Source organism: Candoia aspera, chromosome 1 (genome assembly GCF_035149785.1).
Source record: "Candoia aspera isolate rCanAsp1 chromosome 1, rCanAsp1.hap2, whole genome shotgun sequence".
NCBI classification, from domain to species: Eukaryota; Metazoa; Chordata; class Lepidosauria; order Squamata; family Boidae; genus Candoia; species Candoia aspera.
The window spans coordinates 281,408,040-281,429,694 of NC_086153.1; the positions used below are offsets into that span (position 1 = coordinate 281,408,040).

The 21,655-nt window shown below is 38.9% G+C and overlaps 2 protein-coding genes across 6 annotated transcripts in view; one reads left to right on the forward strand and one right to left on the reverse strand.

Moving 5' to 3' along the window:
- The window catches only part of DNAJC17 (DnaJ heat shock protein family (Hsp40) member C17), a 29,708-nt gene extending 20,328 nt beyond the window's left edge, over positions 1–9,380 (forward strand). For 2 of the 4 annotated variants that reach the window (XM_063289943.1, XM_063289940.1), the window contains 2 exons: positions 8,029–8,079; positions 9,186–9,380. In XM_063289943.1, the coding sequence (XP_063146013.1) occupies positions 8,029–8,079; positions 9,186–9,202 (68 nt within the window). In that variant the 3' untranslated portion in view covers positions 9,203–9,380. The remainder of the gene's footprint in view (positions 1–8,028; positions 8,080–9,185) is intronic. The other 2 variants (XM_063289944.1, XM_063289941.1) reach the window with 1 other exon arrangement.
- Positions 2,101–21,172, reverse strand: LOC134487852 (GTP cyclohydrolase 1 feedback regulatory protein-like). 2 transcript variants are annotated; one of them, XM_063289945.1, is made up of 3 exons: positions 16,169–16,263; positions 5,119–6,027; positions 2,101–3,274 (listed from the first exon to the last, which is right to left on the reverse strand). In XM_063289945.1, the coding sequence occupies exon 3, from the start codon at positions 3,175–3,177 to the stop codon at positions 2,650–2,652; it is 528 nt and encodes a 175-aa protein (XP_063146015.1). In that variant the 5' UTR covers positions 3,178–3,274; positions 5,119–6,027; positions 16,169–16,263; the 3' UTR covers positions 2,101–2,649. The 2 variants fall into 2 exon arrangements, with proteins under 2 accessions (XP_063146015.1, XP_063146016.1); XM_063289946.1 differs by lacking the exons at positions 2,101–3,274; positions 5,119–6,027 and adding exons at positions 10,244–11,069; positions 21,032–21,172.
- Between the last annotated feature and the right edge of the window lie 483 nt (positions 21,173–21,655).

Consider the following 21,655-nt stretch of genomic DNA (forward strand, 5'->3'; position numbering starts at 1 on the left):
AATCAAAGGAACTCAGAGCAAGCCTACTTGCAGGATCAAGTTGGCTGGGAGGATGCTGTGGGAGACAGGTGGTCCCTAGAGTAAACCAGGCAGGTAGGGTTTTATAGGTAACAACCAGCATGTTGAATCACACCTGAAAGTAGACTGGCAACCAATGCAGCTTGCAAAACAGGTATTACATGGTTATACTGAGGCATTACTGCTTGCACTACCAGATTCTGGACCAGTTGAAGCTTCTGGGTGGTCTTTAAGGGCAGCCCCATGTAGAGCATGTTGTAGTAGTCAAGCATGTTGTATGTTATAGTAGCTTGTCCTTTAATCTGTTCTCTATATTATGGCAATAAAGAATGTAATGGTTGCCTATTCTAAAACGCTATCAGACTCATGAGCAGGAATTCAAAGATATCTGATTTATTAAAGAATAGTATGCAGGATCACAGAGAAAGCTGAGAATGATAAAAGCGTGCCAAATGCAAACTAAAAACCCTCGGTGTAAATGAGATCCCTCCCCCCGTAGAATCTTCCCAAGTTCACAATCCCAGGTGCTCCTAACGGTTTCTGATGGTCTGCGGGAAAAGTCCTTGAGCAGAGAACATAGCCCAAACTCATTCCATCATAATGAACACAGATACAGAGCTTGGTACAAGGTCTCACAGCAGATCCCTCCCAAACAGAAACGCGCGTCAGCGCCATGGCATGTGAAACGTTACGATGTATACTATACATTGAAACAGTGAACATGACAGTGAGCAGGTTAGAGCATGAGTGAATATCTGAAGGACCCCCGGTATATAAATATATGTATTTTTTTCTTTTGTCCTTTTTTGTTTCTTGTTTATTTTTGCTTTTTATATTTATGCTGCCTTGTATGTTATGGTAGCTTTTCCTTCAATCTTTTCTCCATATTATGGCAATAAAGAATAAAAACTAAAATAAATAGAAGGGATAATAGTTCTCACCAATTTGCTTTGTAATAAACAGAGTTTAGTCACATTTACTATGACAACCATTTTGTGATATAGGTGAGCATCCCATATGAACCTATTGTGAGGACACACATGCCATGCAAAATGTCGAAGAGCCCACTAGCTGAACAAATACCTGTCCTGTCATTCCCCTGCTGGGCCTGCAAGCTATACCAGACTTGGAGCTGAAACAGTTAATTCTATCCCATTGATTTTAATGGGAGGAAAAAAGTTTTACAATTACACTGGGCAAAGAAACCAATGGGAAAATACCTTCTCACAACTTCCTGTTCTAGGTGTTGTGAGCTAACAGTTTCACTACAGATCCCTCCCATGCACCCCCCCACCCACCATCCATAGGGTTGATCTGTCCATTTGCTGGCAATTACATGTCTATTATGTAAATGTTGTCATTCTGATGCATCCAGGAGGAAACATCTTGTGATTTTTACCTGTTTGTTGGTAATCCCCTTAAGGTATAGTGTGTGTGTGTGTGTGTTAGAAGACTGAGGAAATGGCAACGGCTGACTATACTTAACATCAGCCTGAGGAAATATATGTGAGTTCACTTCTGACACCGACTTATTCATATCAGCCTGAAGTTGAAGCAACAATGGAAGCCCTTTGTATATTAGGAATTGTCACAATTCTGCTTTATCTTGATGGTGTACTCATATCTTTAAGTATGCAGCAGTAGGTGGAGTTCAGAATTCAGTAGAAGTATTCTGTGAGATATATATGGCATTAGTCATGTTTATGTCTGCCTAATGCAGCTGCTTTTATTTTGGTCTGATCCAGTTTGGATGAGGTCACTCGCTGCTTTCTTCTGAAACTATGGCTTCCTTGTGCCAGCTTTTTGCTTCTTTAAGTGATGCTTACTGTAAACCACTCTAATGCCTGCAAATGATTGTTGGCAGCAGATATAGTAGTTGATGTAGTAGGGCAGCCTTTCTTCCCAATCTAACACCTTTCAGATGTACTTCATCACAGCAATGATCAAATTGGGTGGGACTGTTAGAAGCTGCAGCCCAACACTTTTGAAGGTGCCAGCCTGGAAAGGTAATACTAAGATTTTCCCCATTTATGCTGTTGGATGAATACTTGTCACTGGAAGTTAAAGAAGATACAAAGGAAATAATATAAATTGGTTTAATGAAGATTGGTATATACTTTCTCTTTCACATTTTATATTCATAGTATGATGCAGATGCAGTTATTAAAATAATTCCATCCCCCCATATTGAAGGAAGAAATTAGAAAAACTCTGTATTGGCACAAAGGAAGATAAACCTATTCAGAGTTTCCATTTCACTTATTGATAGATCAGGACTCTTGCCGTCTATGTCTCAAGTAGCCTTATGTACAACAGCTGGCCTCTGAGATATTTACGATTATTTTATCCAAACAAATCCATACATTCCATAAGATACAGAGCCTCCTGCCAAAACCACCCATTCTCTTGCACATGCATATATGCTGTAGGATTTCTGATTGGTCCAAATATAGCAAGTATATTGCCTGCTCATCAAAATGAAATAGAAAAGGAAGATTAATTAATAAGTTCTAAGAGATGACACAGTTTTCTTATGGGAAAGGGCCCATTTTAAAAAGAACCAAAAGTAACTTAGTCCATGAATCAGAAGAGCCAGTATGATGAATTCTCACTAAAACCAAGGGATTACAGTTAACTTAATAGTAAATTCTGTTTTCTGAGTGTTTGTAAAACATCGTCCAGGAGTGAGGGCCCCAAGTCTAGTGTGAAGGAAAAGAGAGGGTCTGATGGATCAAGGGGAGGCTTACTGTGCTTGGAGAGAATTTCAGAGTTCACTGTTTGGTCCTTGTCAAATAGGTCTGGCGGTGTTTGAGTAGCCTTATGAAAATAGCAGGAAGTGCTTAAAAAGGAGATTTCCATAGAGGAAGATGCTCTGTCGTTTATTATGTTGGGGCAGCTGGCACTGTCTAGATACAAGCGAGGTGGTTTGGGGGGCGGCTGTGTTTTAGTGGCAAGGTTTTGTTCACTTTGACATGAAAAATAGTCTGACTTTTTTTTAAAATTTCTTAGGAACTTCTTTTTGTCATACTGTTCATTGGAGTCTAATGTTTGGCTGTTCTGGTTCAAAATAGCCTGATCACCCAGTTTCTTATGCCTCCTGAGTGAGAGCCGCTTGAAGAAACCCGAGGACCTGATAGATCCTCTCCGCCATGTGTCCATGTTGAGAGAAGCAGTAAAAAATGATGTTTGCTAACTGATCTATAGTCTTCAGGTAAACTGAGGCTCCTGGAGTCAGTGAACTCCTTTCTTCTATTCACTAGCAGAAGAAAAAAAGAGACATTAACAAGCAGCTTTGTGTATTCAAAATTAAGATTTGCTTACATCTTTGAAAGAAGGAATGAGTGGAACGCACCAGAAGTGATTTTCATGATAATTCTCATTGCCCAGGAAATCAGGCTAGAATTCGGCAACCCTCCAAGCAATTAAGATTTTGGGAAGAATACTGAATAAATGTGGTTTCTGTTATCAAAGCCCAAATGCAAGAAAATACTGTGCATCTTAAAACTAACAGCCAGTAGAAAATGCATTTCAGAATTAAACGCTTTATTACTAGTATGTTATTTGGTCTGCATTTATATCTAAGCACGATACAAGACTACAAGGTATTTGCAATTAATAAACCCCAGGTTCTTTTATTCTCTTATTCCCCTGAATTCAAAATCCAAATTCACAGAATTAAAATAGAAGCTCTTTCAAGTCAAGCTCAATTCCTTGTGACTTCTTGGACATGTCTATGTAGTTTTCCCAGCAACAATACAAAAGTGATGTGCTATTGCTTTCTTCTAGGATATTTTTCTCCTTGTCTGTTCAACTTTAGTATTTCCTGGTGGTCTCCCATCCAATATTAACCAGGCTCAACTCTGCTTAGTTGGTTAAATGCTGCCACCTAGCTAGACATTTACAGTTAGTCCAGTCCTTATAAACTTTTGTAAGCTTAAATGCTACCTGCAGTGACAAAAAGTTTGGCATTCTTTGGGAGTGAGCTTATTCCCCAACCTATACCATATTGGTAAAGTTACTTTTGCCTTGGTTCAGGTCATCTTTCTATTTCATTAGATTATATCTCCTGTATTCTACATGGAGCCGCCTCCTCTGTTATCCCAGTTTCCACAGTCTCTTCCACAGCTTTTTATAAATGTGTGTGTGTCTCTCTCCACTTCCTCACACTCACTTCAGTTTCTATTTTCCCTGTTCTTGTTCTGTAAACTTGCAACAGCTTTACTTGTTCTGCTCATCAGGCCTTTCACTTTTATTTTGTGTTTGTGTGTGTGTAAATTTTAAAGATAAAACTTTAAAAAGATAAAAACTAACAAAAACTAATATAAAGAAAGAAAGGGAAAAGAAAAAAAAGACAAAGACAAAGACGCAGGAAAAAAAAGATAAAAATAGAAGCAGCTTCCTATTTTCTTTCCAGCAAATACAGTTATGATTACAAAGTTATCTTATTTTGTGGTTACAAAAAGAAAAGCTCTTTTTTCCCATTATCTAGGGTTTTTTTTTTTCTAATCATCAAAACCACAAATCTTAAGTGCATTTTTTTCTGTTTCATGCAAAAAGTCTATAAGGGGTTTCCAGTAGGCCTTTTACTTTTAGTTTTTATTTCTTCATGCCTCTTCTTAAGGTCAAAAACTAATGTCTAACTTGGGCTTGCTCCAGCTGACCAGCATATCAGTAAGTTATCTTCCCCATCTTCTACTTGTCAGCCTGTGATGTCTCCCACCATTTGCATCGACCAGCTGATGCCCATTGTATTCAGTGGCTAGGTAGTTAAAGAGCATATGAAAATCTCCACTGTTTCTTATTTGTGGCCTGCCATCCCTACATTAGCCCGTCTTTACTATGGAAAGGTATTCTGTGTCTTGGCTTCCAAAATGTGCTGATGAATCAAAGTTGAATGAAAGAAGAAGTACTTGTACAACACTTCACCTGGATCCTAGAGTGAACTACCACAACAACAAAAAGTACTGAATTTCCTGTGAAAAGTTCAGTATTGGTTCCTGAGAGACAGGCATCTATTCACAAAAATACCTGAAGGATTTATAAATTAAATAATTGTGGCTTTGAGCTTTAAACAAAATGAAATTTAGAATTAATACTTACGGTGAGATGGACCAATAGCAAAGCAGCCAAGTGGGGAACACAGAAGGAAGCACATCCAGTTCAATGCACATTGCGGTTTCGTTCCTTGGCAGTAGTTGAAAGATCATAGCATATTTTCAGATTTCTTTGTTTCAAGCACCTTTCCTTCAGTGTTACTTTTCACTTCTTGCCCAGCCACTTGTATGTTTTGTGGGTGGTAATTCCTGTGTGTGCATTCTGTGCCGAGCCCTTGCTGACTCAGTCACATCAGAAACTGGGATTTATACTGTTAGCTAATTGCCTAGGTTGCAGGAAATAGGTGTGTATGACTGAAGCATCAGCCCACGTATTTGCCTCAAGAGAAATCAGCTTCTATGGAACATTGGAACCACTTTGATTTTTTTCTTCAGGAGTGCTACTGGAAGAAGGTACAGATACTGAAATGAAAGAGCACCTAGCAAATTTAGTTCTGTTGGCCAAGCTCCAAATATGAGAGATTTATGTAATTCCACATAATGGCTGCAAATAGAATGTCTCTTCCTCCCTTCTCTTCCTCCCCTATTGAAACAAGTATGGGGCAATAAGACATAGAATTTTAGTGGTGGTGACTTACATCCAATAACATGGCAAATGACTAGGAAAAAATAAGTTGTCTTTGCCCATGTTTTTGTCTAATTCTTTTGCTTCTCCATTGAACTTGATCTTATCTTCTCTCTGTGGTATTAAAAAGCTGAATTTTCCTGGATTCAGTAACAATTTTTCAGCTATTTCTTCAAGTATTTTGTTTACTCTGGGCATACGGCTGTTTTTAACATCACCTTTTTGTAAGAACCTTATAGTAGTTTACTTTCTTAAAAGGTTATTCTTCTTTCATCCTTCTTTCCTATTGTCGACATCAATCAAAATGAGATTTGAATCAACATTGTTGGCCTATCAACATGATAAATTCTAATTTATTTTTCTGACCCGGTAATCAGTTAATCTTGCCTTCATTAACTTATGTAAAGAAATATTTTTCCAGACACCTTAATGAGAATCAGTATGATATAGTAGCTGATATTTAGGTTTCAATTCTTGCTCATCTATGAAACTGGCTGTGTTACATTCTCATCCTAAAATCAGGAACGTCTGCAGTGTGGCATTGTGTATAAATGTCTAATTTCCTTGGAGCCAGGATAAATTTCCTGTTATTGTAGTATAATAGGAAATACTAATGCGGTTTCTTAATAGCTCTAGGAGCAAAGGATTCAGTACCTTAACTTTAACAAAGGAATATCTTATCATTCTCATTTATCACAGGTCAAATGCCGATTGTAAATATTCATATAAAGAGAACTCCAGTATCAAAATTAATAAGCTGCTTCCTTAGACAGCAAGAAAAGGACGAGACAAATTGTATCAATATCTTTCTATATTGGAAATAATGTTCCTGCATTAAGATTTCCTAAATTGTATTTAATATCCAACAAAACAAGTAGAATCAACATTCTGTAATTCCACTACTTAGACTTCTGCATTATATAGATTCTATAGCAACACTTTCTTACAAGGCCATGTGAGTAAATTTGGAACTGATGTAATCCAGTTTCTTCTCTTCTCCATATGGAGCTCTTCAACTAAGCTGATTAGTCAGATAATTAACAAAAATACATACATACATACATACATACATGATGTATGCTTTTGCTCATGTAGCATGTGTAGATGATGAGAGAACACGGAATAAAGAACTTCACCTATCCTAAAAGATCTAGGTCAGCTTCTGTCTGCAAGAGAGGTCAGGTAGATGCCTCTGGACAATGTGGTGATAGCCATTTACTGCTTCTTTTTGCATAGCATCCTGATATTGAGAAAATCACCGCTTGCAAGGTATCATTTAAATCATTTAATTTTAATGTTTTAAATTTTTTATCCCGCCTTTATTATTTTTACAAATAGCTCAAGGCGGGGAACATACCTGATACTCCTTCCTCCTCCTATTTTCCCCACAACAACCACCCTGTGAGGTGAGTTGGGCTGAGAGAGACTGGCCGGCCCAAGGTCACCCAGCTGGCTTTCGTGCCTAAGGTGGGACTAGAACTTTCCGTCTCCTGGTTTCTAGCCTGGAGCCTTAACTACTAGCCCATTCCTAATATCTATTATGTTAGGCCTGCTGCCGTAATCTTCTTAATCCTAACATAAGATTTAATCTCTCGGTCTTGTATCCTGTGGTAATGAGTTCCATCATAGGAGAAAACTTACCCAAATGTAAGATGTTTATGCCAACATGAATGCTAGCAGAGTTAAAGCAAAACCAACATACAATCTCATAGCACTTTCTATATATGTATATATGAACTTTATAGCAAATGGTTTTGGATGGCCATGTTAGACCTATCTTGGCATTCTGTTTCCTTCTTTCAGCCATTTCATTTGTACCAGACCCAGTCCAAAAGGAAAACCAAAGTCCTTTTTGTGGAATTGGAGCACTAGTTGATTATTGAGAGTTTTCTTCATTTTTGTTTGGTTTTTAATAGTCTTAATGAGGGTGGGCCTGGTACCCTAATTTTGTGAGTGAAATGCAGTGGTGTATGTTTGCCAGGAAACAGAGAAGATTTTGGAGACATCCCCTTGTGTAACTACAGGGTGTCTCCAAAATCTTCTCTGGAAAGAAACAGAATATAGCCTTGGCTCTCCCATCCCACCTTTTCCAAATGCACCGAAGTTTCTATGGGTAATTTGTCCTCTAGGCCAGTGTTTCTCAACCTTGGTGGCTTTTTAAGATATATGGACTTCAACTCCCAGAATTCCCAGCCAGCATGCTGGCTAGGGAATTCTGGGAGTTGGTCCACAGATCTTAAAAAGCCGCCAAGGTTGAAAAACACTGTTCTATAGTTCCACACACCGTATTGGCCTGTCTCTTAGCTAGGTTTGTCTGTTTCTTTTCTACAGCTCCCTCAGAAATCCTCCAAAGACTTTTCAGGCTTGAAGGCATACATACAGGTAGTCCTCGACTTACGACGGCAATTGGGACTGGATTTTCCATCACTAAGCGATGCGGTCATAAAGTGCAATCACATCATTTAGTGACAGCAATCCCTGCAGTCCCTCGTTAACTGAATTTTAATCATTGCCGTCATCAACTGAATCTCACGATTGTTAGGCGAGGCAACTTCCTGCCAGCTTCCCACAACCAAAGTCAGTATGGGGGTGCACAAGAGGCACCGTGTGGGTCAGGGAGGGTGCAAGAGAGGCGCCACTTGGGTTGGGGAGGTTGCGCAGGGGTGCACTGTGGGTCAGGGAAGTTCTTTCTGGGGACGCTGGCAGGGAAGGTTGCAAATGGCAATCACGTGATTTCGGGGCACTTGGCAACTGGTTGTAAGTGGGAACAGGTTGCCAAGTGCCCAGATCACGATCACATGACTGCAGGGGTGCTGGGATGGCCAGAACTCCAAGGACCGGTCGTAATAATCACCATTCATTCAGCTCCGAATGGTTACTGAACGAATGGTTATAGGTCAAGGACTACCTGTATATCCACCAGGAAAGGTCATCTGGCTTGTATACTGTAGGTTCCAGAAGTAATACAGCTAATGCTTTTAACAACTCCGTTTTTTGGAACAGCAATAAGCTTTTCTAAAAAGTAGTACACTTTATAAATCAAATCTTTAGAACATAACGAACTAGAGTAATTTGTTCTTAATATCAACCCTGTTTAGAATGTGGGATCTTAAGCTGCTTAATTTTGAATATGTACAACTATTAAACGTATTGGCACCTACAGTAGGAGATATATTTCCTTTTTATCACTTTTCTGCCTGATGAATAATGCTATGTTTTGTGCAAGGTTTGGTTTGTTTGTTAAGAGTAGTTTTAATATCTATCAAGTCTAAGCTTAGCTGAAAATGCCAAGAAACGTATTTGCCAGTATATAGCAATTCGTAATATTACAGCTGCCCTAACTGTAGATTTTGCATTTCTATAGACTTCTGAAAGGCACTCTTGTGTTGTGGTGGTGATACTTTCAATATTTCACCCAGAATAACAGAATTACTAATGAAAGAGCTAATGGAGCTTCTGAGACTAATTGCAGTCACTTTTTTCCACAGGGTTCAGTAGTTTCTGAGAGGGATTATGAAAGTCTTGTGATGATGCGGATGCGCCAAGCTGCAGAGAGACAGAAGCTAATTGAACAGATGAAACAGGAAGATGAAGAAGAGTCTTGTACATAGTAGAAGAGGAAGTGGCAATATCATGCATTTTTGCTTATAATCCGTAAATCAATAAAAACTACTGAAGCAAAATCTTAAAAACTGCTGTAGATTTCTCGGAAGAATAACTGATCACCCTGATTAAAGGGATATACAAAGTGAAAACCTATTTCAAGAATCTCAAAGTATTGCTTAAATTACTCTGACAATTGGAATTTAGAGGCAAATCTGCCTTCTTGAAAAATCATATCCTTACTTGTTGATAGCCAAGTTTCTCTACTCATTGAAACAATAGCAGCTCTACAGCACATTTCCTATGATAGAAAATGCTTTCTACTCATGGTAACTCTACAGATGGATATAACTTTAAAGGCATACCATGCTCTTCTCTCCAACATATTGTTTGTAAATCTACTTATTTGTTAGATTTAACATGCTCTTGTGTTTAAAAGAGTTCTACAGTTACCTAATTTTTTAATAAATCTGTGAGATACATTTGGCTGAAAGCTGCTGGCCAGCCCAGCTTCAAGGCTGAGTTGTGATCTGACCCATTTCTCCAATTCTTATCTAGGACTCTAACCACTACTGGTGGTCATTTATAGCCACCCATATCACAAGGAAACTGAACCATCTATCAGTATTGGCAATTCAATCGAAACAGCAATAATTTCAGGTACAAAGGGGATTCATTATTTGACACTTCCAGTTCAGCAATCAAACAATGTGAAACTAACATAATTCTTTGAATGAGCGAGAAAAGCTGCATTAGATGAGTGTATTCGTTCCATTACCTGCCAATATATAAGCTGTATATTTTATAGTAGTGTAACCCTTTTGGATACCCATTACTTCAGATTTTTGCTCAAGATTTAATATGGTTGTCAACTGGTATTTTACAGAATTTAGTGGTGTTTTAAAATTGCCTGGTAACAAACAGTTTGAGAGACAATGTTAGGTTGGTTTTATTAAATTGTTTTATTAGTTTCCCAGCTACTTTAGGAATGGTTTTCAGCAGACATAGTGTAAATAATCCCAACAATGAAAGGGCAACGATTTCCCAACAATGAAAGGGCAAATTCAAAACTGATATGGGAATATTTATAGAATCTTTTCTCTACTATTTCAGGACATACATATAGAGATAATGGAAAAACCACATATCACAATCTAAAGATTCTAATCACACTCTTGAATGGGAACACAAGTATTTAAGCATATTGTGTAATCAATAGAGATAAATCTGTGATAATATTCCTATCAATATAACAGCTATTTTATGCATGATCATACTTCACTACTGTGTCACACCTGATCTAGCCTGAGACTGTTATTAGTAATAGTGGATTTAATGCCCAATTGTAATAGCTCAGTAATTAAAGTGGAGATAACTACTGTAACACAGCCAGTTTCAGATTGGCACCTGAAATAATGCTTAATAAAGATTCATCTCTTTAGGAAAATTCCAGCCCCCGAAGCTGTGAAGCTAATGGGGCCACCCACATTTCCTAGAACAATCTTGTAGCAGTGCCTGTGTTTTTAAAGCCAGGTTCTGATAAAGTCCTGCTTCAAAATGGCTGAAAATGAGCGATGCAATCTCAGGCTTATGCTGGATGGTTTACAGCAATATTTTGGCGAGGGAGAAAATCAGAGTTCTCTGTCATTTCTTTGTGAAGACACCATACCAATGTCTGCCCCACTCCTGTCATGCTGATAACCCGATAACCACACTTCTCCAGTTTGTCCAAGACGATCCGTGGAGCATCATGCACGTAATATTCCCAGCTGTTGTAAACAAGATACATAAAAAATGAAAAGAGGTTCAGTTTTCCAAACTATTTCAAATGATTTGTGTCAATACAGTATTGATGAGGAAGTCAACTGAATGTTGAGGCTCTAAGAACAAAGATGTAAAACTGGAAAGTTAATTGAAAGGAGAGGCTAAACAGAAATTTAATATGTGGCTCAAAGTTTAACATTAGCCTTCTGGGTCTTTCCTGCCCTACATTTCTGAAAATCTGGGGGAATACAAGATCCACACCCAAGTTTTGGAAAGTAGTGATGAAGGAGCCTAGGGGAAGCTTATTGAAAAAAAGACCTTATGAAGAGTTCTGGAGAGTTAAAAGTTTGCCCATTTCTATATACTTGGTCCTAATAACTACGGATTATTCATAATATTTATAACAATTTAAATGTTATGGGCTTGTTACAAATACAGCTCTACTCTGATCTGCTTTGATATTTTTCAGGCCTCTCTTTATTGGATTTGTACTTCTGTTTTTGTCTGTAAACTGATCCTTCCGGGCTAGTATTTTTAAATACAACATTATGTCCCCCCGAAGACTTTGTTCATTTTCCCTCCTCTTCTGGTTATTTACAGTATGTGAAAAAAGGAGGAGGTGCAAAACAAGAAAGGAAAGGAGAAAAGTGTAGCAGAGGCATTAACAGGGAGAGGTGGGGAATGACAAAAGCATTGCGCCATTGAGGCATAAGCCCTGCACTTTGTATGTGCATTATGATGTTGCACCCACATATGAAAGGGACAAAGCTTACAGCATGACACTATTTTTGTCATGTTGACAAAAGCACCCAAGCCTGCATCTTATGGTACTGAATGTAATAAGAAATAGAACTGGTGTACAGTATTTAAAGACTCATGACCCAAAGATCAGTGCAAAAACTGATGAGGAAATGGTATTTCTACAAGATTTTGAAGAAGCTCTCAGGTGGGGCTCCTTATATAATCCAAGAAAAAAAGCATAGTTTTACTTAAAACAGGCTTAGGCTAATTTTCCTCCTATATGCATAATTACTGTAACTTATATTAAAACGCAACGTATCTCACCATAGTAGCAGGAAAAGAATCCATGGGTCTATTCAGGCTGCTATCCAGGGGGTATATTCCTTGCCCTTCCACTGGCCTGCACAGCCCTTCAAAGAGCAGACACCTTCAGAGACAGACTTCTTCTGACAATCTTCCAAACAGAAGAGTCATCCTCAAAGCAGAACCTATGATTATTATACTCCTGAGCTTTTAAGCTTGCTTACATGTAAAAGCTATGAAATCACTAACAATGGCAAGGCAAAGAGCAGAAACATCAACATGATGAAAAGCTTGGCATGACTTATAAAATGGCATGCTTTTGAACTACACAAGTAAACATGAATGTGATCTCTCTTCTTCACCATATTTCAGTTCTAAGTACCTGTGAAGAAAAGTTAACAGGAAAAGAGAACATTCCTTCCTTCTCATCTTCAAATCTAAAACACTGACTTCAGCTGATTTTACATTTTTTCTAAATCTTCAGAAATAAATAGTGCCCTGGGGGCTTCCAGGGAAGACATGGCGGACTGAACACGGCCAAGGTGGAAAGAGGAGCCAGGAACTGATCGGCTCCTTGGACCCCTCTCTGGATCAAGGAGAGGACTAGGCTTACCCACAAGTTTGCTCCATACAGAAGCTCCTTGCCTTGTGAAGAGATCACAAAAGTGCAGTCTCCAGGGGGTTTTAGAGCTCTCTGAGAGTCAAGGGAAAACCATGCTGTGGTTTGGCATCTTTGAAAGAGATGCGTGGTTCATCTACTTCCTTTTTTAATTACTTTAGGAAATTGCTTATTACCAATCTTTTGAACTTCAAGAACATCCAGAAGGGCAAGCTTCATTACACCAGGAAAATTTCCTTCTATCTGTGATGAAATAATATTTATGTAAGTTTTAAGATTAAAAAGAAAAAAAAACTTTTGGAAAACAGCAAAAGGACTGGAATGTTGCCTCTGGAAAGCTAAGGGGCCAGATGGATATGAAAGAATATTTTCTGCAGCTTGTTTAACATTTTATAAAATATGTGAAGATTTTGAAATTAACTGTAAGAAATCCTCCCGTGGATGTTTTGTTGATTGGAAAATAAACATACGATAGGAAGAGACTTTGAAGATTGGCTAGAGGGAACTAGAGAGAACTAAAAATTGCAATTAAAGGAGAAGTGACTTATTAAAATGGAGCAATATTGACTATAGAAGAAATCAAAGCTGTCTGGGAACAACGTACACAGAAATTACTTTTAAGATTGTCTGACACTATAAAAATGGATGTAACAGAAGTTATAGAAGAAGAAGAATTTTTACTCAATATAACAGAGATTGAGGCTGATTTGAATGTGGATCTGAAGATGAACTTAAAAACACCAGGCTACAACTGTGATATGGGAAAGAATGCTAATTTGGATTTGCACACTGAGGCTGGTTTGAATTTGGATTTAAAAGGGGGGACATACAAATAATAAATAAGAGTGACTTGGAAATCCTTTTTATCTTGGATTTACAAAAGGAATATCTTAAACCAACAAAGCTATTTCTGAAAGGAGACAAAGGGAAATTACTGGAGTTGTTCCTGAAAGACAAAGAGAAATTGGTAAGAAATCAACTTGTGGGACATTACTTCACAGGATTAAAGAGCAAGCCTTTTAAAAGTAAACAGAAGGTTTGCAAAGTTAACTTAATCAATCAGGGTTAAAATATATGTTGTGGTTTCTGGTAGCTATTAATGGGATTTCTTTTTTGACCAGGATTGAATAAGGTTTTAAGGATTTGTTTATTGGACAGAGATTTCTTTTGTTTTACTTTTTAGAGGAAGTTATACACTGGATTATAAAATGGATCTTTTTGATGAAGGTTGAAATATATACTGTACATTACTATTTCTGGTAGCTTTTAATAGACTTTTGCTGATTAGGATTGAAAGATGAGTTTTTATAATTTGATTATTGATAACAGATGAAATATGGGAAGAAGAGATTTTTTTTCTTTTTTATTGAAATACCAGAGAAGGTGTTACTGAAATTATTTATACTTGTCTGGAAGGGGTGTGTGTGTGTGTCATCTTTTATATATTTGCCTTTCCCCCCTCTTTTTTACTTTGCTTTTTCTATCTCTTTTCACTTCATTTTTTCTTTACTTTCTATATTTCTTTTAGTTTGTATTAGTTTTTTATCTTTGCATTTTAAAAAATTTAATAAAATTATTATATATATATAATATATATATATATATATATATAAAAAAAGAAATAAATAGCACCCTGAAAACTGACCCAGATCACATATTGCACCATGCCAGTGTTTGTTTGTTCAATAAGGAACTGGCTGAGTTGAACTAAGATATAAATAATGGTTTAGAAACCACAATGTCTGGGTTAAACATAAAGTCTTAAGCCAAAACAACTGTATTATGACTTAACAAGATGTATATTTATGTTCACATTTATTTACAGTATTTCTGTCCTAACAGCCAGGAAACACGCTGAGACAAGGAACTGGTCTCTAATATTTATTGCTAGTACTTAACAGGAATCCTAACAAACTGAAGAAGCGTGGGAAAACCCAGCCATATAAACCCCAAAGGTTAAGGCGGTCCCGATCTGTGTCTCTTTGAATGGCTGACCAATTCCTCAGTGCTACGCATGCGCTTGACAGTCTGGATGGGAGCCCCCTGCTCGCCATCCTTACTCATGACAATTTCAAACCAAATATTGTAGATGACATTTTGCATTTCAAACTCTAAAGACACATAAACGTCACTCTCTCTTGGCTCAGCTCACCACACAGGGTGGTTGTTGTGGGGAAAATAGGAGAAGGAAGGAATATTCGGTATGTTCGCCACCTTGAGTTGTTTATAAAAAAGCTCATGCCCTTGTTATCTCCCATATTGACTACTGCAATGCGCTCTACATGGGGCTACCCTTGAAGAGTATCCAGAAGCTACAGCTGGTCCAGAATGCAGCCGCGCAGGCTATCTTTGGCGCCCCTAGAAGGGCGCACATAACACCTCTACTACGCAAGCTGCACTGGGTGCCAGTTTGTTTCAAGGTGTTGGTTTTCCCCTTTAAAGCTCTACATGGCATGGGGCCAGGCTACGTGAGGGACCACCTCTTCCCCGTTACATCAACCCATCCCGCTTGATCATGCAGAAGGGGTATGCTGTGGACCCCATCTATAAGAGAATTCAGTCTGGCAGGGTCCAGGAGGCGGGCCTTCTCTGCAGTAGCTCCCGCCTTTTGGAACATCCTATCCCTGGAGGTGAGGTTAACCCTTTGCTCCTGGCCTTCCGGAAGAATCTGAAGACCTGGCTCTGCCACCTGGCTTGGGGTAGGGAGGGAAATGGTCATGCCTTGGGATGGCTAGTGCCCTAAAGTGCTCATCCCACGCAAGGGCTGAATTAGATCATTGCTATCTGGACTTCATTTTTATCTATATTTATTAGTTACTTATATTTTATATAGTATATTTTTATATATTGTAATTATATTATATATCTAATGTTTTATTGATTATTTTGCTGTAAACCGCCCAGGGTCACCCTGGTGGGAGGAGATGGGCAGTAACAAATTTGAAAAGAAAGGAAGAGAGAGAGAAAGAAAGAGCAGATGGCTCAAAACTGGCAGGAGGCCAATGCATTAAACTGGAAGACAGGCCTAAGCTGGAGTAATGATGCGGGTTGAAGCAAGAAAAGGACTGAGGGAAAATGACTCGGTCACTGCACCTGGATGAAATTTTCTCTGTCATATCATTAGAGTAAATAGGATTCTAGTATAGTTATTGTTGTCAATCAGGCTTTAATTTAAATTAATGAAAAGTTCAGGAAATGTCTTAGGTACAACAGAATTATCCAGTCATCCTGAAGAATGCACACAATTTTCCTGAGCAGAGGAATGATGACAAAGATGTTGTGGCTAGGAATATATAATTTGTTAATGAAAGGTTTCCACACAACTGGGCACCAGCTCTGGGAAAGCATTCTTGTGTTGTCAAAATTACTGATTAACAAACAGTGATGTAAGCAAGAAGTAAGAAGCAAAAAGAGGAATGAAATTCCCACCTAAATACTTACAAATGATTCCCCAGCATGTTTCTTTTAGTGGCCCCTAGATAGTGCATCAAGTCTGGATCTGAATGTTCATCACCAATCATCGTGGGTCCAACTTCCTGCAGAGAGAAATGACCACTTCTGTTATGAAAACCACATTAGCATCATCCCATTATTTCATTCTGCCAGTTATCCCTTCGCAAAATTTGAACACCAGATAATAAAGATACTTAGCAGAAACAGCAGTTCAGGATGGTTTACAAAAGTCTCCAAAACTGTACTTTTGTCTTCAGGTTGAGACTGGCATATTACCATTGAGCTTTGCACCAATATTAGTATTAACCCATATTAGTACATCCAAATTTACTACAATGCAATTTATTTTTTCCTTTTTATTGTGTTGTTATAAGTCTTGATACATTCTATTATTTCAGTACAGTGACGTTTATATAACATAATTAAAATTACTGACATTCTATTATTTAAAGTATTGAAAATAGAGAAGAGAAAGAAGTAAGATATTCTATCAAAGCTAGTTAGAATTTATGATATCAATATTACAAGCGTTAAAATTATTTAGCTTTTTCATTCAAAGTTGAGTATAACATTAAAAAAGAAAATTGATGTGACTCAGATCAAGGTATTTGTTATATAATAAAGGATTTGGTCTTAAGCTATTTAATATTAAAATCTCCATTGTATTGTTTACACACACACACACACACACGTTGATAAAAGGAAAAAATAGATTAACGGAGATTTAATGCTACAATGCATTTTAAGTAGGAATAGCACCAACATTATTGAGAACATGACAGCTATTTCCAATGTATTTGCCAAAGATCTCTCCTGACATCCAGTTTGTTTATATTACTGATTTTTATGTATTAAGTGCACCCTTTATGGTTTGAAATCAAGATGTCTGATCAGTTGCCTTCACCCATAGGAATTTTATATTCATTAAAATCAGACCCAGGGTTCCTTCTGGTAGATGGCAGCTATGTAAGTTCAATTAATAAATAAATAAAACCATAGCACTGCATCTACAGCTTACTGACACTTTACGATCACACCACCATTCAGCAGCAAAGTGGTCAATTTTGGGTAGCAATTTTTTTTCTCTCACTCTAAATGAGGATAAAAGTGGAAGTCTGCTGGGAGGCAAAACTTTCCCATTCCATCCTTAACACCTGCATATACCACAAATGCCCTAAAATCATGCCCCTAAAAATCAACTAGCTTGCTGCCAAATTTTCATGATATAATTTCAAGCCACATTTTCACAGAATCATAGGGCTGTAAAAAATTGTTTAGGCTATCAAGACCATCCCCCTGCATTGTGCAGAATCTAACTTAATTTATCCTTGACGAATGGAAGTCCAACATTTGCCTAAACGTAAGAACATAAGCAATGGACCCCTGGCCCATCTCGACCAGCAGTCTGTTTTCACAGAAGCCTAACAACCTCAACCACGACTACTGGAACCGTTGTCACTAAGCGGTGCAGTCACTTGATGTTTCACCTAATGGCCGCTTGGCTTAGCAATGGAAATGCTAGTCCCAGTTAGGGTCGTTAAGCAACGGATACCTGTACTGCTTATTATCCTTAACATGCTGTTGGCCTTTATTTATTTATTTTTCAAATTTCTACCACCACCCATCTTTCCCAAAAAGGGGACTTTTACAGTGGATGCATACTGTGTCAACACCTTCATTGAACTATTTACCATTACTCCAAGATCTCATTCCTCATCAGTCACTGCTAGCTCTATTTGTATGGGTAATTAGGATTTTTGGCATCAATGTGCATCACTTTACACTTGCTTATGTTGAATGACATCTGCCATTTTGACACCCACTATCTAATGTGCAGAGATCCCTTTGGAGAGCTCTTTGCAGTCCGTTATTGTTTTTAGCACTCTGAACAATTTAGTGTCATCAGCAAACTTGTCTATTCCTCTCGCCACACCCAATTCCAGATCATTTATAAATATGCCAGAAAGCACCAGTCCTAGAACAAAATCCCGGGGACCTCACTAGTTACATCCCTCCTTTGTGTAATGCCCATTTACTCCTTGTTTGTTTTGTATTCTTTAGCCAGTTATTTATCCACAAGAGGACCTGCACATCCAGCAGAAGAAAGCCCAGCCCCTCAGGGGAACTGATTCCACAGTTAAATTACTCTCATTTTTAGGAAGCTTTTTTAAAAACATTCAGTTGGAATTTTCCTTCCTGAAACTTAAATCCATTATATGCTGCCCAGCACTTGGGCTGAGAGACTTTCTTTGAGAGGCCTTACAGATGGTAGTGGGAATAATCTATCTCCCAGAGGCCTTCTGCTCCCATTCCCATTCTAAAAAACCTGAAAAAAAGCACCCCTTCTCCCCTCACCCCAACACTATCTGTATCGTCTTTACTGGTTGATTGACTAGTTATTGCTTTTCGTTGTTTATTCGTTCAGTCGCTTCCGACTCTTCATGACTTCATGGACCAGCCCACGCCAGAGCTTCCTGTCGGTCGTCGCCACCCCCAGCTCCCCCAAGGTCGAGTCCGTCACCTCTAGAATATCATCCATCCATCTTGGCCTTGGTCGACCCTTCTTCCTTTTGCCCTCCACTCTCCCTAGCATCAGCATCTTCTCCAGGGTGTCCTGTCTTCTCATGATGTGGCCAAAGTATTTCAGTTTTGCCTTTAATATCATTCCCTCAAGTGAGCAGTCTGGCTTGATTTCCTGGAGGATGGACTGGTTTGATCTTCTTGCAGTCCAAGGCACTCTCAGAATTTTCCTCCAACACCACAGTTCCAAAGCATCTACCTTCCTTCTCTCAGCCTTCCTTATGGTCCAGCTCTCGCAGCCATATGTTACTACGGGGAACACCATTGCTTTAACTATGCGGACCTTTGTTGTCAGTGTGATGTCTCTGCTCTTAACTATTTTATCGAGATTTGTCATTGCTCTTCTCCCAAGTTATATTAGTTCCCTTGCAGATTTTTTTTTGTTTGATACTTAATTTTTTTAGAGTGGTTTTAATTTCTTAGCCACAAGAGTTCACTCTTAGGACACAAGGAATGTTTTGTCCTTTACATAAAATTAAATTAAAACCATTGGTAAAAAGTAGGCAACAATTCTGTATTCACTTTTGCCTCCTTAGAGCAATGCTGCCATTTGTGTGCAAGATTCTACATAAGCCCGTATCATTAAACATTGTTACAGCTCCCCCAACAGGCTGCATGTGAGACACCAATTGATCTTTTTGAACTAATTTTTGGTTTCTTTCTGGCTTTTGTTCTTTTCTAATCACACATTTCACCCCAGTATTCCGGGTTGGCTGGCACAGATCCCTCTATAGCAGGGGAAGGACTTTTTGCAATTGGGAGCAGCATTTTCTTTTAAAAGTAATTATTTTCAGTAGCTGAGAGCTGCAGTGGATGTAAATATAATTGCTCATCGTTCAGCCTTTTTCCAGGAGAGGGGGATGATATCACATGGGGAGGAACTGGAAGGTTAATGCATCTATTTCACTTTCGCCCTTCACCCCTTTGCTTGTTTGCTGAAAATCCACAGAAAATCAGTTTGCTGCTCAATTTCTGTGCATAGTTTTGGAACGCTTTGCAGGATCCGTGAAGGCTGTCTGCACATCATCAATACCAGTGGATGCTGGCTGTGGAATTCTGGGAATTGAAGTCCACACATCTTAAGGTTGCCAAGTTTGAAAAACACTGACCTATACCATACATCCACTGGAGATAAGGGACTTTGCTTATTTAGTTTAGGACTTTACTCTTAATAGAAGAATGATGAATCTGTGGTCCCTGTATCCCTTTTCCCAAAGTAACATCTAAGTAGCCAGAAGAAGTAACTAAGGACCATCAGTTTTCTGCACATCTGTAAGCTTAAAATTTATGCACATGTAGATTTCTCCATGTATCACTGTACTGATCAAATGTGCTGTTTTCGATAATCATAGCCAGTCACATCTGAAATTTACTTAGAAGTAAATCCCACTATGATCAGAGGTTCTTGGTTTCTAGAAAATGGATAGGTTCACATGACAATGGCAAATCTAACACATGTTATCATCCTATCATTGTGCACAATCCATTGTCAGATCCATGATCCCATGAAGTGGACTGTGAGCCACAAAAGGTTTTCCAAAAACACATATGCACTGTTTAAGGTGCCCCAAGATCATTTTTCCTTTAAGAGATTAATCAAACTAGAAATGGCAACTCTGACACCTTTGAGGGCAGTCTTCGCCAAATATGTGCCCTCCAGATGTGTTAGGATTACCACTTCCAAAACTCCCAGCTAACTCCATTTCTGGAAGTTGAAGTCTCTACATGTCTAGAAGGCACCACATTGGGAAAGGCACTGCGCTAGAAGTACTCACAGGTGGACCCTGCCAACATAGAAGGAGCATCATCAGGAATCTATTGTTACAAGTGGCATTAATGTATCTGCACAACCAAACAAAAAGCAACTGTGAAAAGAAAGCAAGATCCAGCTACCAAAGTGCATGCAAATTATACAAAGTGACTTGAGAGATTTCATCATCCCCCAAGTCACTAGCCCTAAACTGGGCATGAAGGGGGCTAGACGAAAGTGTGTCAAAACGTATCTGCATACATTCAAGCCATAGAAAGAAACGTGTCCATATATTTCAGCCAGGCGAATATTTCCAGATATCAGTTAGTTCTTTCATTCTTTCTTTTAGCAAAGTAAAGACATCAGCTCCCACCCTCTCCGGATATCTTCTCCCGCACACACTGGCTTTCTTCGCATCGGGGCCAACCGGCTGCAGTTCAACATTCCAATCATAACTGCATGCTTGATCCCTCTCTCTCTCTCTCTTTTCCATGTTGCAGCCCCAGCCCCGAATCGCTCACCATGCGGATCTGAGTGCTGATGAGAAGGTACGGCATGATCCCCTTTGCGCCCACCAGGGTGTTCAAGGTGGCCGCCGCCGCTCCAGCTTCGTCTGTTTCCCCAGTTCAGTCCCACACGTGACATCTTGCCAAGCCAGGTTAACGCCCTCCCCCGGAGCAGCCTATCGAGGAGGGAACTGCGTAAGGGCGGAGCTGGCATGGAAGTGCTGGCCGTGAGGTAAGCTTTTCGGCCGGGTCGGCGGCGGTCGCGTTAGTCTGTGGGAAGGCTGGACCGTGGCCGGAAAAAAACGAGACGACACCTACTCGCTTTGGCGGGTTTCCCGCTGTTTGTAGAGCTGACCTATCAAAACAAGTAACATTTCGGTATTCGATCAGCAAATAAAAATTATATTTACTGTCTGCATTTCTGCAGGTTATTCATCTTTGTGTGAACCACAGAATGTGTTAAGGGATGGGCAGGTGTTAATTATATTGTCTTATAGCACCTTTTTATCATTTCCTGCCCTTCAGATTTGTTTATAAATCCATTCATCATTGTGCACTTCAGCACCTAATAGATTATGTTCCTGAATGCTTACTGCACCTATTTCCACCTATCTTAATTAAAAATATTTATGCATCTCA

Bases quoted from the DNA above. Each gene is read 5' to 3' on its own strand.
- LOC134487852 (XM_063289945.1), bottom strand. From the start codon at position 3,177: ATGGACACATGGCGGAGAGGATCTATCAGGTCCTCGGGTTTCTTCAAG.